Source organism: Dermacentor albipictus, chromosome 9, assembly GCF_038994185.2.
Source record: "Dermacentor albipictus isolate Rhodes 1998 colony chromosome 9, USDA_Dalb.pri_finalv2, whole genome shotgun sequence".
NCBI lineage: Eukaryota > Metazoa > Arthropoda > Arachnida > Ixodida > Ixodidae > Dermacentor > Dermacentor albipictus.
Window position 1 is genome coordinate 56,961,780 of NC_091829.1, and position 14,679 is coordinate 56,976,458.

Sequence of the window (14,679 nt, forward strand, 5' to 3'; positions counted from 1 at the left end):
TGGTCTGGGCCGCTGAGCACGAGGTCGCTGGATCGAATCACGGCCACGGCGGCTGCATTTCGATGGGGGCGAAATGCGAAAACACCCGCGTACTTAGGTTTAGGTGCACGTTGAAGAACCCCCCAGGTGGTCAAAATTTCCAGAATCCTCCCGCTTCGACGTGCCTCATAATCGTATCAGGGTTTTGGTGCGAAACCACAAAATTTAGCTCTTTTAAAAAGAAAATTAGGATGAAGCATGACGTCATGCATCCAGGCTTCGCTGGGAAACTTTATTTGGTGCTCTTCTCTCCCCGTTTTTCTGATTTGACTCGCCAAATGCTGACATTGCGCATTGAATCCCGGGAACAGCAGGCCTTGTAGTTTTCAGTGTCGCTTTACGCTCCGGCCGCCCAGCGGCGCAAGTCGCACCGCATGCGTGCGGTCGTGTGAAAAATTGCACGCTTGTGCACAAATCTCTATTTACACTGCGTGCGCTTTACACTGGGTCTACAGCGTAAACCGAAATTTTTGCGCACGTGTTCGACATATTCAATCTTTTTCGCACTACCGCACGCGTGTGGGGCGGCTTGGGGCGCTGGGCGACTCGAGCGTATATCGGTCTCTACCATCGCTTTCTCCATCCCATGCCGCTCGCTTTCTGGTAGCCGTATTTCATGGCTCCATACTCGGCTTTGACTCAAGTGCGGTCCGTCCACGTCCCTATACCCTCCCTCTCTTTCCCTTCTCTGTCTGCTGTACCCCCCACTGCTCAGATGACGTGCTAGGCGCCCTTAAGTGTCGAGGTTTGCCCCCGCATCCCCACGATATGTGGAAGAGTGTAGGGTGTGTGTCGCATCACCAGGGGCAGATGCCGTGAAATGTTAGGGGGTACATTTTTCTGTACCTGTGTAGGTTTGCATAAGTCTGAGAGCTACTGACTCTTCATTGCTGAGCTTCTTGTGAGGGGGAGGATAAATCCTGCGGTCGAGTCAATGGATCTCGTGGCGTTCGCCGTAACTGGATGGCAGGGGCAGGAAGATAAAGGGCGGGGATTGATGGGACGATTGGTTCTGCCCGACTCGGTTGATTAGCGCTCGAGCAAAGGCGTTCGCCCTTTCGTTCCCCTCCAGTCCTGCGTGGAGCGGTGTCCACGCGATTCGGTGGGATTCTTGGGATATGAATCTAGTTTGGACTGATAAATTACTCTTAAAGCCTGATTTTCACTCATTTGGCGGGAAAAATACAACTATTGCCCTAGGAAATGAATGAGAGATTTGTATTTTAATGTCGAAGACTTAGCGAGTAACCCCGCTTTTCCGCATGGGGTCGGTCCACCCCTTTGGTGGGCCGATCCCGGAGACAGGGATATCTAAATATCAATGCCACTGGGGTCACTGGGTATGTGTACGAAGTATGTTCCCCTAGGCACGCGGCCAAACTCAGTGGAGCCCTGGACTGAGGGACCACCCGTGCTGAAGAGGCTTCCCTTCGACGAGAAGACAGCGTGAAGAAGAGAAGACCTCGATCCGCGAGAATTCCATTTTATGATTCAATAAATGTTTTTCTCTCTCTCTCTCCCCTGGTATCCTTCGCTGTATTTGACGTATGAGATAGCGAAGCTCTGATGCGTCAAAGACAGTGGATATACTATAGGGGTCTCTTCACTGCCTCGCGACTTCGTTCAAACGCAGTAGCAAGCTGCGTCTCATTTGGTGGCACGTCCCACATACCGTATATGTGTGATATACGAAAACATGCGGGGCTTGATACGGTATCCCCATATGCTCACACTATATTATTGGTATACGCGGCGTATGGCTTCCTTTCAAAGCTTTCAGCTTTCTTTGGGAACCAACTGCAGTTTTCTTGCGACCGCCTAACCGCTTTCGTGGGCCGATCCCGAAGACGGAGCAGTCTAACACATCACTGGTTCCACCGGTACTGCTTTTCACGTATGCCGGCGGTACCGGTAGCACCGGTGTCGGCACCAGTGGTGCGGTGACAAGAGCAGCGTTCTCACATTTTTTTCCCCCCTGACCGCTTTCACTTTGAGACGCCGTCGTTGTCACACTGCACTGCAGGTCTCAGACGGTACACGGGTTTCTGAAATGGTCCTCGACGAGATGGCTCTCGAAGTATGCTCGTCGACTCCCGCGTCCGGGTAAGACACCAAGGGGAGCGCCACCCACAACACATGGTGCAAAACAGATGCCTCAAACAACCACCCTAAAAGCATGCTAAATGCATTCTTGGATTGCAACTGGGCTTGGTTCGTCAGAACTTTCTTTTCCCGCTGGAGTAGGGCTCGTGTCAGCCAATCAGCGACGAAAGCCGGCTGCGTATTCCAGAATAGACAGGAAAGGACTCGCATTGTGCACTACTGCTAATCCTTTCGTAATCCTTCCGTTAGCTTTCCGTTATGCTTCAGCTCAGTTGGCGTATAGTGCGGAGCGGGATCAGAGGCAGACAGTGGAAGAGCCCGTCTTATAGGGTTCTATTTTCTGGTTGGCTTATGGGACGGGGGATCAACGGCGGAAAGCCGACGCGGACAAAGAACACATACGTGACAGGACATGCGCCAACTTTTTAACTCAGTCTTGTTGTATGCGTTCGTTGTGTGCGTTTGCTTTGCGCCGTTGATTTACGGATCTTTGAGTCAGCTGAAACCAAGGTTCCGCTCGGACTCGCATCTCTTGCTGCACCGCGAGGAGTTAGTGAGACGGAGCGTAGAAATTGGCACGGCTGGCAAGCTTGCAGTGAAGCTGGTCATCGGAAAATTGCATCGCGCGATCACCACGTCTGCCCCACATCTGAGTTGCAGCCGTAACCTCCAATATACGCACTTTGTTTGGCGAGCGTCACGCCATGAAGATAAAATAGAGATAGCTGGTCTGCAAGGAGAGCAACGAATTCCCCCAGCCCCCCTTTTCACCCCCCTTCCCTCCCCTTCAATACGCCTGTTACAAGCGTAACTATAGGAAAGAACGCTTATGAAAGAGAGCCAGATAAGGCCATTTTGCGAGTGCGGCGAGTTCGCGCCGGCGAGTGACCATTGTCTGCGCTAGTGGGGAACCGCTGTATACACTTGCCGATACGACGCGTTTTGGCAACGCGTTGGGGTGATATATGGTGTCACGTGACGCTGTCACCTTTAAACGTGGGCTCGTAGAGAGGCCGTCAGACGCGACGTCACTGGAAGTTCCGGCTCGGGTGTTTCTCCAGTTGTGCGGGGAGGGGGGGGGGGAGGGCTATGCGCGAGAAGTATGCGTTTCGCGAAAATCAGCCTTATGGGCGATAGTACCTTTCATTGCAAAAAAAAAAAGGATTGCGAATTGGACGAGTTGGGAAGGAAGGAAGGAAAAAGTGGAGAAGGAAAGGCAGGGAGGTTAACCAGTTTATCTTAATCGGTTTGCTACCCTACACATGGGAGCGGTATGGGGGGATGAAAGATTGGGAGGAGAGAGAGAGAGAGAGAAAGAGAGAGATAGAGATAATAGATAGATAGATAGATAGATAGACAGATAGGTATATATATATATATATATATATATATATATATATATAGATAGATAGATAGATAGATAGATAGATAGATAGATAGATAGATAGATAGATAGATAGATAGATAGATAGATAGATAGATAGATGGAGAGAGAGAGAGAGAGCACATAGCACAGCACACACAGCGTCGGTTACCGTCCGTCACTCTTGCGTGGTACGCAGAATTCTTGTATTTGTATTCCTGCGGCGTGGTTCATCATAGAAAATAACTGGTTGCCCACCGCGATAGCTTAGTGGTTATAACGTTGCGCTGCTGAGCTCCAGCTCGCTGCTTTCATCTCGGTTGCGGCACCCGCATTTCCGTGAGGGCGAAACGAAAAAAAAATTGACAAAGAATGCTAGCGTGCTTTGATTTAGGTACACACTAAAGAATTACCTCGACGTGGTCCAAATTAATGTGAGGTCTCCCACTACGGAAGAGCCTAATAATGCAGGTAGTGAATGAAGGGCGCAAATCGGCAGAACTTAACTTTTTTTAGCTTAATTTGCTAAAGCGGAAACAATGTGGAACGTGCTATCGGGTACCGTTAGAATCGGGTAGCGTTATTTATCGGGTAGTGTGAAAGCCTCTGCTTTGCGTTAACCGCACTAATATACCGGCTAGATCGTGGTTTGCGGCGTAAAGTACGCGTGATAACGTATACGAACAGGCCGACCGTGAGAAATATGTAAGGCACAGAGTGGACTCTGTTTGCTAAATCTATCTTTGCTGGAGCAACTTCTTTCCTCGCATTACTGATGAATGGAACTGTTTTCCAGATGAAGTCATTCAAGGTAGCTACAATTTTAATGATAAATGAGAGGAAAATGAGCTCCAATACACGTCAACTTGTTATGCGCGCGATTCAATTTGTGGTTTTTCTCGATAACATTACGTTCCTGTTCACCTCAGTAGTTCTTTCCAGCTTAATATAATGCCATAGTTCATGACGATCTTCGGCCTTTCTCCTAATGGTCTATTTCGCGTTTTTTTTCGAAATAATTTTTGCAATGTTAAGGCAAGTTTATGTGTACTTAATTATACCTATGTATACGCGAGAATTATGTCCCTTCTGCTAGGGCCCAATGACCTGCAGTATCTTGAAGTCAATAAGTTAAAGAGCCCAGTTGGGAGGGCTTTACAATGGTCATGATGACAAGTTAACTTTCACCACCCATGGCACTTTACCATGCATCGCTGCTGAAATGAGGGGGCACTTTTTTATATTTCGACCCGTAGGAACGCAGAATTGAATGCTCCTGCTTAATGCTAAGCAGCCCAGCGCTTAAACGACCACGGCAGGTATTGTGGTCTACAACTTTACGTCGCGCCCCTGCATAAGTCATAACACACTTTCCATATAATGTCGCAGTTAATAATAATAATAATAATAATAATAATAATAATAATAATAATAATAATAATAATAATAATAATAATAATCAACAACGACAACAACCTGTTGTGGAATACTCCTCCTTACTATCGTTATCATCACCAACATCACCCCACCACCCGCACCATAATAGCCGTCAGCATCATCTAACACCCGCTTCAGGGCGAAGGCCTAGCTGTCTTAGCAATCTGCAGTTACCCTTGTCTTGCGCCACCCACGGTATCCCGTGCGTTCAAATGCACGCTTCTCATCGTGCCGTTTTCTACTGTGCTGCCTTTCCCTTGGCACCAACTCTGAGTCTCCAACAGGTCGCCGGTTATCTGCTGTACGCATCACATGACCTGCTAATCTGCCGCCTTTTCATCCTAACCTCATCCAGAATATAACCTACACCTACCTTGTCTCTAATCCTCGCCGCCTTCTGTATTTCAACGTGACACTTATCGTTTACCCCTCCGTCACTCGTTGCGTGGTCCTTAGCTTCATTTAAAGCTTCCGTGTTACACTTCCAGTGTCACCGCCGTGTGGGTTAGCCTTGGTAGTAGCCGTTCATAACTTGATTGAGAATGCCAGCCGTTTCTCGCCCTACCTCATTTTTACTTATCCAGAGATTTCTGTCATTTCCTGTCTGGGTCTACCCTGTGACTGCTTGGCCTAGTTGAATGATGTACAAGAGGCGGACTCCGATCACAAAATATTGTTTCCCCTTGTTAGGCTACTAAACCGTACTTTAGTCATTTGCAGGTTGCTTCTTTCTTCTGTGACATGAGAGGTTTATGCGGGATGAGTACAACCATATGTGTCTTTAACAATGCGACAGAACAACCGAAACGGTTCGAGTTGATTTTTCTAGCCTGGAGAAGCCTGAAAGCAGATAGCTTGTTTACTATGAGACGATGTTGTTGTGACGGGTTCGATTTACGACTGTGTCGGAGGCACGTTGATGGACTTGCTTTCTGTCGTCAATAGCAGCCCTAGAAATCCGCAGAAGAAAGAAAGAGAAAAGAAAGAACAGAAGAAGCCAACCCTCTTCCCTCGAGAAGATTGATTGATCTATGGGATGCCAAATCAACAAGGAGGGCTACGAGTGACGTCACGTTGGAGGGCTTGCTGTCTAGAATTCATGGTTTAAACAACTTGCCGCGTGCCCAGCTGCCATGGGAAGGGGGTTCTTTCTTCAAGCGAAGAGCGTTCGCTTTTGTTGTAGGCAGTGTGTTCCTTGCTGAGTTACCACCACTTTTCCGTACAAGCTATGCCTATTTCCTGGCCTCTAGCCTCTTTCGTAGGCCCATCCCGAAGACACCAAAGTTAAAAAAAAAAAGTTCAGAACTGATGATGATGACTGGTGACGATGATGAACCGCATAATTTATATTTGGAGCCACGCTGACGGTGGTAATGATGATGATGATGATAATGATGGAAGCGGTGGTGATTGTTGGTGAACTGATGATGATGATGATTATTATGATGGTGGTGGTGATAACTAATAAAGAAAAGTTGGAAGGTGATTCGGTCTCTAGTGGACGTCGATCGAACGTTGTCGCTCCAGCTTGGTTCTCACACTCGATTACACTGTTCGCAACCCCATTCTCACCGCCAACTCGTCTGAAAAGACCTGTTTTATCGACTTCAACTAGACGTTGAATCCGTTGAGTTGCCTTCCAACTTTTTTCGAGCCTCTAAGAACACCAGGTGCTTTTTTCCTTTTCTTTTGCATTCCGCTTTTATTGAATGACGCCCACGGCGGCTGGGACTCCAACTCGCGACCTTGTGCTTAGTTAGCAGCAGCGCACTAGAGCGAAATTCTCACTACAGAAGCCTCGCGACGATTATTGCACTATTGTTTTTTCGCTACACGAGAGGCTCAATGCGTTCCCATAACAACGCGCGAACTCGACAACGTCACCGATAGACAGCGCAGCTACCACAGCTATCAAAAGCCATAGCTCGCGACGGCAAGCATATCTTGCTAAGGGTCTCATTGTTTTCTTTGAATCCAGTGTTACGCAAACAAAAACGCGTGCTACTGGCTGAGAGGGCTAAGACCGACTTAGCAATCTCCCGCGCCGACTGTACACGTCTTCTTGGTGGGTCTCCCCCTCCGCGGCCATCGTTATCGCGTTGCCGATAAAGCGAATTGGCGATATCGCCACGTTTCGCCACCTAATCGTCCTTTTTCAGACGCCGACGGCGCATCGTGCAACCAGTTCCCCTCCGGCTGCCGGAGGGTCAAGCAGCTCTTTTTTTTTCGTTCACAATGTACGTCCACCGGTCCGTCGCCTTGGTCCTGTGGGGCCTGTCCTGGACGCTCGTCCTGGGCTGGGCCTCTGGCCTGGACGGCGACACAACTCCCAGGAGCCTCGCAGCAAAGGATTCAGCCTACGCCTCTATCACAGGACAGGACCTTACAGGCGGGGCCGGGCGCGACAGGGACGGTGTTTCGAACGACACCGACGTCGTGGTTTTCACGCCTCCGGGCCGCATCGACGTGCAGGAAGAAGAAGACGTCGTCGTGAGGGTGTCTTTCACGACACCCCGCAGTCGTACGGTATCGGTGACCAGCGCCGACACCGGGGTCGCCACGGTGGACGTTTCGCAGGTGTACCTGCAGGCCGGGGTCAACGGCACCGGCTTCAACCTCACCGTCCGCGGAGTCTTCGTCAGCTACACCAAGATCTTTTTCAAGGTGAGTGCGGCAACGAACGGGCGTTGCGTTGCGAGGTTTCGCGTTGTCAAGTGAAGTGCCACGCAAAGTTGCGCGGAACAAAAGTAAAACGGGCTTTGTTTAAAGAAAATGAAACTAAAAAAAAGCGTATCGAGTACCACGTCGCGATTTCTGGCGGTAACAAAATGCCCACGAAATCACAGACAAGAAAGACTCTGATCGTATACATACTCTTGACTGCGACCGCAATGACAGTAACCGACGCGAACAGAAACTGCAGTGCAAAACACGTATTATGATCGACCGTTATACGGCCACGTCCCGCGCAGAACTAAGTCCCGAGTTCGACTACCAGCCGTGATGGTCTCGTTCCGAAGCGGACGGCAGGCAAAATTGTTCCTGTAGTTAAATTTAGTTGCACGCTAAAGAACACCCATACTGTCGAAATGATCCCGGAGCCCGCCACCGCGGCGTACCGTAATATCCCCTGTGTTGCTTTCGTACGCTAAACCCCGTAATTTATTTCTGCTGCGTTCATCCGCTGTTCGACAGGCACCCGAATGTAGCGACCCGTGCTCGTAAGTAATCGCGTGCCCGGTAATCGTGTCACTGAAGTGTCTTCACGTTGTGAATACAATACGGTACGCCCATACACAAATCTCCGCCGTTACGGATTTGAGCGCCCTACTGCGGTTTCGCTTCAAATGGTTCGCCGTGTGTTCGTGTCGTCGCAAGCACGAATCTTAGGGGGCATTTCTTGTGTAAAACGACCGAGTGACACTAAGGAAAAAAATCCGCCAAAGCTCATCTTACGTTGAGTTTCTACGTTAACGGGATTAGCATTAAAGCAATGCAGCGACGTGCCACAGCGGAAACGTGCCACTCATGAGGCGCGTGCTCCAGCCGGGCTCCTACCTCGCACTTCCCTCTGGACACGCTGCGCCACCTAGCGACGCCACCGTAACGTCCCCACGGGGTGAGCACATGTATATACATTGTAAGGTTCGTTACAGCGCGACACAAGACACAGATAAAAAGGAAGGTATAAAACGACGACACCTTATACCTTCCTTTGTACCTTCCTAAATGGAAAGCTAGATGCTAGATGGAAAGCCGTTCACCTTGAACAAGACCTTGGGACCATGGCCTCGCATATCGCAGCTACAGAAGGCCACAAAAGCGCTAGTGCGATATTTGAAAGATACCGCATTGAGTCAGCGTCTGTGATCCGGACTGAGTGACCGACTGATATCCCCAGTGGACTTTTTCTTCTTTTAATCTTTCTGTCCCCTTTCCCCAGTGTAGGGTAGCCAACCGGGCTCAGTCCTGGTTAACCTCCCTACCTCTCTTTATCACTTTCTCTCTTCTTCTTCCTTTTGCCCGTGTCTTGCGTTGCGCTGTAACGAACCTTACAACGAATCCTAACCAACTGGCCCAACTTGCGGTTTTGGTGCATGAATATATATCCGAACAAGATTGCCTGAATGTCTATGACGCGGGCAAGCCCCGCCCAGCACTGGATAAATATTGGATTTTGTTTGTCATTGGAGAGCGGTATGTATATATATAATCAAATATGCCCAATGACCCATACCTAGTGACCCAAGTTGGCATGAAGGAGTTCACTAAAGAGCGGCACAACCAGTGGTGCATATCCAGTTTTTACATACCCAGTGCCGAACTTCTCTGGGCACATGTACTCAGTGGCGCGTATACCCGGCGGCCCGTGTTGTGTACGCATATTCACAAATATGTCCGGCCAGGAAACGACGACGAACCTCGGGTAAAAGAAAAAGAACGGTTCAAAATCGTATTGATCTTATCCACTATATGCAAACACAATGAGCACACTGCGTGGCGTCTCTGTGGCAGCGAATCTTGCATAAAAGCCCCTACGTTCAAAACATGGCGGTTTTTCGAGGGTTCATGGGGCTTAGCGCCATCTGTGTGACGAGGAAACACTTCCGGCGGAATGAAAAAAAGATAGTGATGTCATATCCGTTAAATAGAAAGCGACGTCTTTTTTGTGTCAAGGGCTCGAAATTTATTCTGGTGGCCTGCCTTCAGAGCAGTATGGTTTCAAATGCCCCATTCGACTCAATGTGTGTTCCGCGCTTTTAGCGGGAAACCGATGCAGTGAAACGCCAGTCGCAGCGGTGTCGCTATCGAACCCATGCGCCCAAGAACATCTTTTCCTTGCGGGTCGAAGAACGCTGGGGGTGTTGTGTGCTCTGGTTGTATTGTCAAACTTCAAGCCCGTCGGCGTGCCTCATAATCAGAAAGTGGTTTTGGCACGTAAAACCCCATAATTTTTTTTTAAGCCCATCGGCTAGAGCAGCCGCACGAAGCCAGCTGAGTGAGCAAATAGCCGGCGGTCTTAACTCGCCACTTTTGACTGAGCACGTTGACCTACGATGAAATACACCTCGCAGACACGACGCCTAGAGCTTGCAAAAAGTACCCGTGTCCCGCGCATGGGGGCACGTTAAAGATCCCCCGGTGGTCGAAATAAATCCGGAGTCTCCCCCACTGCGGCTTGCATCGTAATCAAATCGTGGGTTTGGCACGTAAGGCCCCAGTATTCACTTCAATTCAATTCAATTCAAACTCTTTGTTATATTTGACACGTTTTCTTACTGCAGCTGTACTGGATGAGCAGCTAAGGCGCCCCAAGCTACACGCTAAGATAACTTTTGTGGGTGGCAAAATTGTGGCGAAATAAGGTTCTTTTACTAGAAAGAGACAATAGAGGAGCGCATCAAAAACGGACTTGCCACACCCTGCCGCGGAGCCTCAATTGCAGGTTTGCGCGTGTTCGTGTCGGTACCCTGCCGCTTGTCGCTGAAAATTTGGGCAATACATTTTTCTTAACTGCCGCTTACGATATCTGATATTTTCTTTTTTTTTGTCTGTGTGGAGGTTCCTATCCATCTCGTTTGTTCCACAATGGCCAACACCGATAGACAAAGGCGCCTTCAACCATTTCGTAAAGTACGCATGGACTTGGCGTACCGGATTGTAATTGCACCACCCTTAATCGAGACGGACCAGTGCTCCCGATGGGATTCTTACTTTTTTCGGAACGCTCGGTAACTTGCGAAGGCGTTGCATGCGTAAGTTGCCCAGTTACCTCGCGAAAGTACCCAGCCAACTCGGCAAGCTCGTGAAATAATCGAGGCTGACGTAAGCAACCTTGATTATGTGCGCGCCAGTGCATCTGAAGTCAGCGCCTTGTCCTGTTGTACCCTGTACTGTCTACTGTTGCGCTTTAAAGTTTTCAAGGTGCCCCTTCCGTTTCTCTCTAAAAAATATGAATTGCATTATGTCGCTAGGTTTTGAGGCTGTTGTAAGCAGGTCCTTGAAGAAAGATAACCGTTGATTAATGGTGTCTGTAGCTCTTAATGACGTATGTAGCTCGTCGAAAATACGTGATACGTAATATTCGTACGTAAGACATCATACTCTATGTAACACAAATTCACTGGCGCCGTTGCTAATCAACAGCAGAAAAACAAGGAACAAGGAAGAGTGATTGTACAGAGAAAAGTCCACAAGTAAATGCTCTTACAAAAATTCAGTGTACATCACACGTGCACGCACGCACACACGCACACACGCACGCAAGCACACACGATAGCGCATTTTCAATATCGGCAGACCTTTCATTGCTCACAACTACGTTAGGCAAACTTTTCCACATTTCAATTGTGTCAGGAAAAAAGGAGAAACGAAAAACATCAGTGCGTGTTAAATAGGGTTGGATAGCTCTGCTATTGTTTAGACGATCGAATCTTCTTCCTGGTGATGTATATTCAGTTTTCCATACAAATAAAGTAAGTTGAAAGTCAGCGCTCTTTTACTCTGCCCGTGTCTTATTGGCTTAAGTGTGTGCGCCGTGAACAACTAAAGGCTACCGCCAATAAAAGAAGAAATGAAACTCGAATCGCACTCGTTGCCTCTTTCATCCGTTTTTTTGGTTGTAGAGATCGTCAATAAATTTATTTTATTCGATTAACGAATAATCATTGATTACTTTACCGATGATAGATTAATCACATTAGATGCAGGGTTTTTCTTTTTTTGTCGATTAATCGACAAAACGGAATTGTTGTCGGACACTTCAAGAAGGTTGAAACTACTACTACTTTTGTAGGACCATATTTTATTGTTTTAGAGGTGGAACAAAGTTAGAAATATACGTGTATAAGGTTGGATAAAAAGAGAGAGCGCAAACTTTTATTTCAAATCAACAAGATTTGAGTCCGGCGTCTTTTTAGTGGGTCTGGGCACCCGCCGCGGACGCGGTTCCGAGACCTTGTCTCGAAGCGGCTTCCTCGGCTCGCTGGACGGCCCAGAGGTGTGCTGTCAGGTCAGAGCTGAGCAGTGCGGTCATCCAGCGCGAGTGGAGGCTGGCGGTGGAAGAGACGCAAGGGTCGGCACTGCCCGACTTGTTTGTTAGGTCCCGAAACTCCCATAACATGTGATTTAGTGTGGCAACCTCGCCACACGATGTGCATATGTTTGTAGTGTACATGTCTGGATACATGGCGTGCATGAGTCTGGGGTTTCTGTAAGAGTCTGTTTGTAATTGTCTGAAGTGTACTGCTTGCGTCCTGTCTAACATAGCGTGAGGGAATGGGTATATGCGTCTTTGTAATTGGTAGCGTGCCGTGATGTCGTGAAAACTGGTCATACGATCCTCCCATGCCCAGACGTTTGCAGTACCCCGCGGGGGCTCTTGCTCCGATGCTGCTCGGTGAGTCAGGCCTCGAGCAACGCCGTGAGCCGCTTCGTTGGGGGTGCTCATTCCAGTGTGTGCCGGGATCCATAGTAAATGCCTTCGGTTATCAACGTCGGCCTCTCACTGGTGTATGGGATGTCGCTGGAGTATCTGATACGCCTCTTGCGAGATGCACCCGTTTGCAAAATTGCGAATTGCCGTTTGCGAGTCGCAGATCACGTATGTAGCTTTGATTTGTGTGAGGGCCAGTGCTATGGCCGCTTCCTCTGCCGCTTCGGCATGTGCCGTGTTCACGGTGACGCTCGTGAGGTGGTTGCCTCGGTGGCTGGTAACTGCCGCCACGAAACTCTTCCTGTCTCGATAGCTGGCTGCGTCGGTGAAGACCGCCTCCTTGTCGTTAGAGTAACTTTTGTTCATGTGTTTTGCCCTGGCTTTACGCCTCCCCGTGTGGTGTGGGGGGTGCATGTTGCGAGGCAATGGGGGTACGTATAGTTGCTCGCGTATGGGTCTTGGAATGTCTACTTTGACGCCGTGTTGCGAGTGGTATGTGATGCTGAGATTTTGAAGTACGTGTCTGCCCGGACGGGTCTTGGATAGGCGTTCAAGTTGGGACACTTGTTGCGCCTCCACGAGTTCTTCGAGCGTATTGAGTAGGACTAGTTCTAAGAGCTTGGTGGTGCTAACTCTAGGCGCAAGTCCCAACGCACATTTGTACGCCTTGCGTATGAGCGCGTTGAGCATGTTTTTTTCCGCAACCGTCCAGTTGTTAAACGCTGCCGTGTACCTTATCTGAGAAATGACGAAGGCTTGTATGAGTCGGATGACGCTGCCTTCGCGCATGCCCGCGTGTTTGTTGGTGATGCGTCGAATGAGCTGCATCGTGCCGGTGGCCTTTGCCGTTATCTTGCGAAGTGCTTCGCCATTGCCACCCTTATGCTCTATTATCATTCCTAGTACCCGGATTTTCTCTACTATCGGGATGGGTAGGCCGTTTGATGCCGTTAATTGGATGTTTTGCTTTTCCAGGGGGGGTGAAGCATTTAGGTGGGCGCCCCTTTCTGACTGGTCTATATAGCAGCAGCTCGGATTTTTCGGCCGAGCAGGCGAGTCCCGTGCCCACGAGGTACTTTTCTACGCTTTGGATGACCTGTTGTAAACGTTGCTCGATCGCTCCGTCGCTGCCCGCTGTCGTCCAGATCGTAATATCATCCGCGTATAGCGTGTGATGCAGTCCTTCGATTTGAAACAATCGGTCGGGCAACCCCAGCAGGACGAGGTAGAAGAGCATTGGCGAGATCACCGAGCCCTGCGGGGTGCCCGAGCTGCCGATGTTGATTTGCTCTGACTGTAGTTGCCCCACTCGCATGCGAGCGGTTCTTCCCGTGAGGAAGTCTCGGACGTAGTTGTACGTGCACAGGCCGAGATTTAGATTGTCTATTTGTCGCAATATGGCATCGTGGCGAACGTTATCGAAGGCCCTCTTCAGGTCCAGCCCGAGGATGGCTCTCGTCGAACGCCCCGGATTGTCTATGATTTGGTGTTTTAGTTGCAGAAGGGCGTCTTGCGTGGAGAGATGTCTTCTGAAGCCAATCATGGTGTGTGGAAATAAGTCGCTGTCCTCGAGGTAATCCGTGAGTCTATTGAGAAACGCGTGCTCCATTGACTTGCCCACGCAGGACGTGAGGGAGATGGGGCGCAGGTTCTCCAGCTGTAATTTCTTGCCGGGTTTCGGTATCAGTGTGATATTTGCTTCTTTCCGTTGCCGGGGTAGCTTGCCGTGCGCCCAACACTCGTTAATGTATTTTGTTAGTTTCTCGATCGATCCGTAATCGAGATTGCGTAGTGCCCTATTGAGTATTCGATCGGGGCTAGGGGCCGACTTGGTGTTCAGCTTTACGAGGGCCGTCTGGATTTCCGCAATGGCAACGGCACCAAATAGAGTTGGCACTAGTGGCCTTTCAAAAGATCAACAATATATGTTAAAAGATGAGAGTAGAATTAAACAAGATACGTGGCACTAGTCAATTCTAGTACAGTGCAGTTAAAGAAGAAATAAGAAAATTGGCAAAAGTGAAAGGTGAAGTCCTACTAAAATAGGCAGGACATTGAAATATGCACAGGGGAGAAGAAATTTACAGACTTAGTACTGTAAACCACACGAACTTTTCTGCAGAGCGAAGGAACGTCGGTTGGCTGGGACGTTTGCGTGAAACCGGCACATTATTTGAATAGCCGCACAGTCAGAATGCAAGAATAGGCGCACATAGCTAACCCGCCGTGATTGCTCAGTGGATATGGTGTTGGGCTGCTGAGCACGAGGTCGCGGGATCGAAACCCGGCTGCGGCGGCCGCA

General features: G+C 49.2%; 1 protein-coding gene across 1 annotated transcript in view; it reads left to right on the forward strand.

The window, feature by feature from the left end:
* Positions 1–7,039: 7,039 nt before the first annotated feature.
* LOC135896539 (ileal sodium/bile acid cotransporter-like) overlaps positions 7,040–14,679 on the forward strand; it is a 32,447-nt gene continuing 24,807 nt past the window's right edge. The window contains exon 1 of the mRNA XM_065424967.2: positions 7,040–7,606. Coding sequence (XP_065281039.2) covers positions 7,178–7,606 — 429 coding nt within the window. The 5' untranslated portion in view covers positions 7,040–7,177. The remainder of the gene's footprint in view (positions 7,607–14,679) is intronic.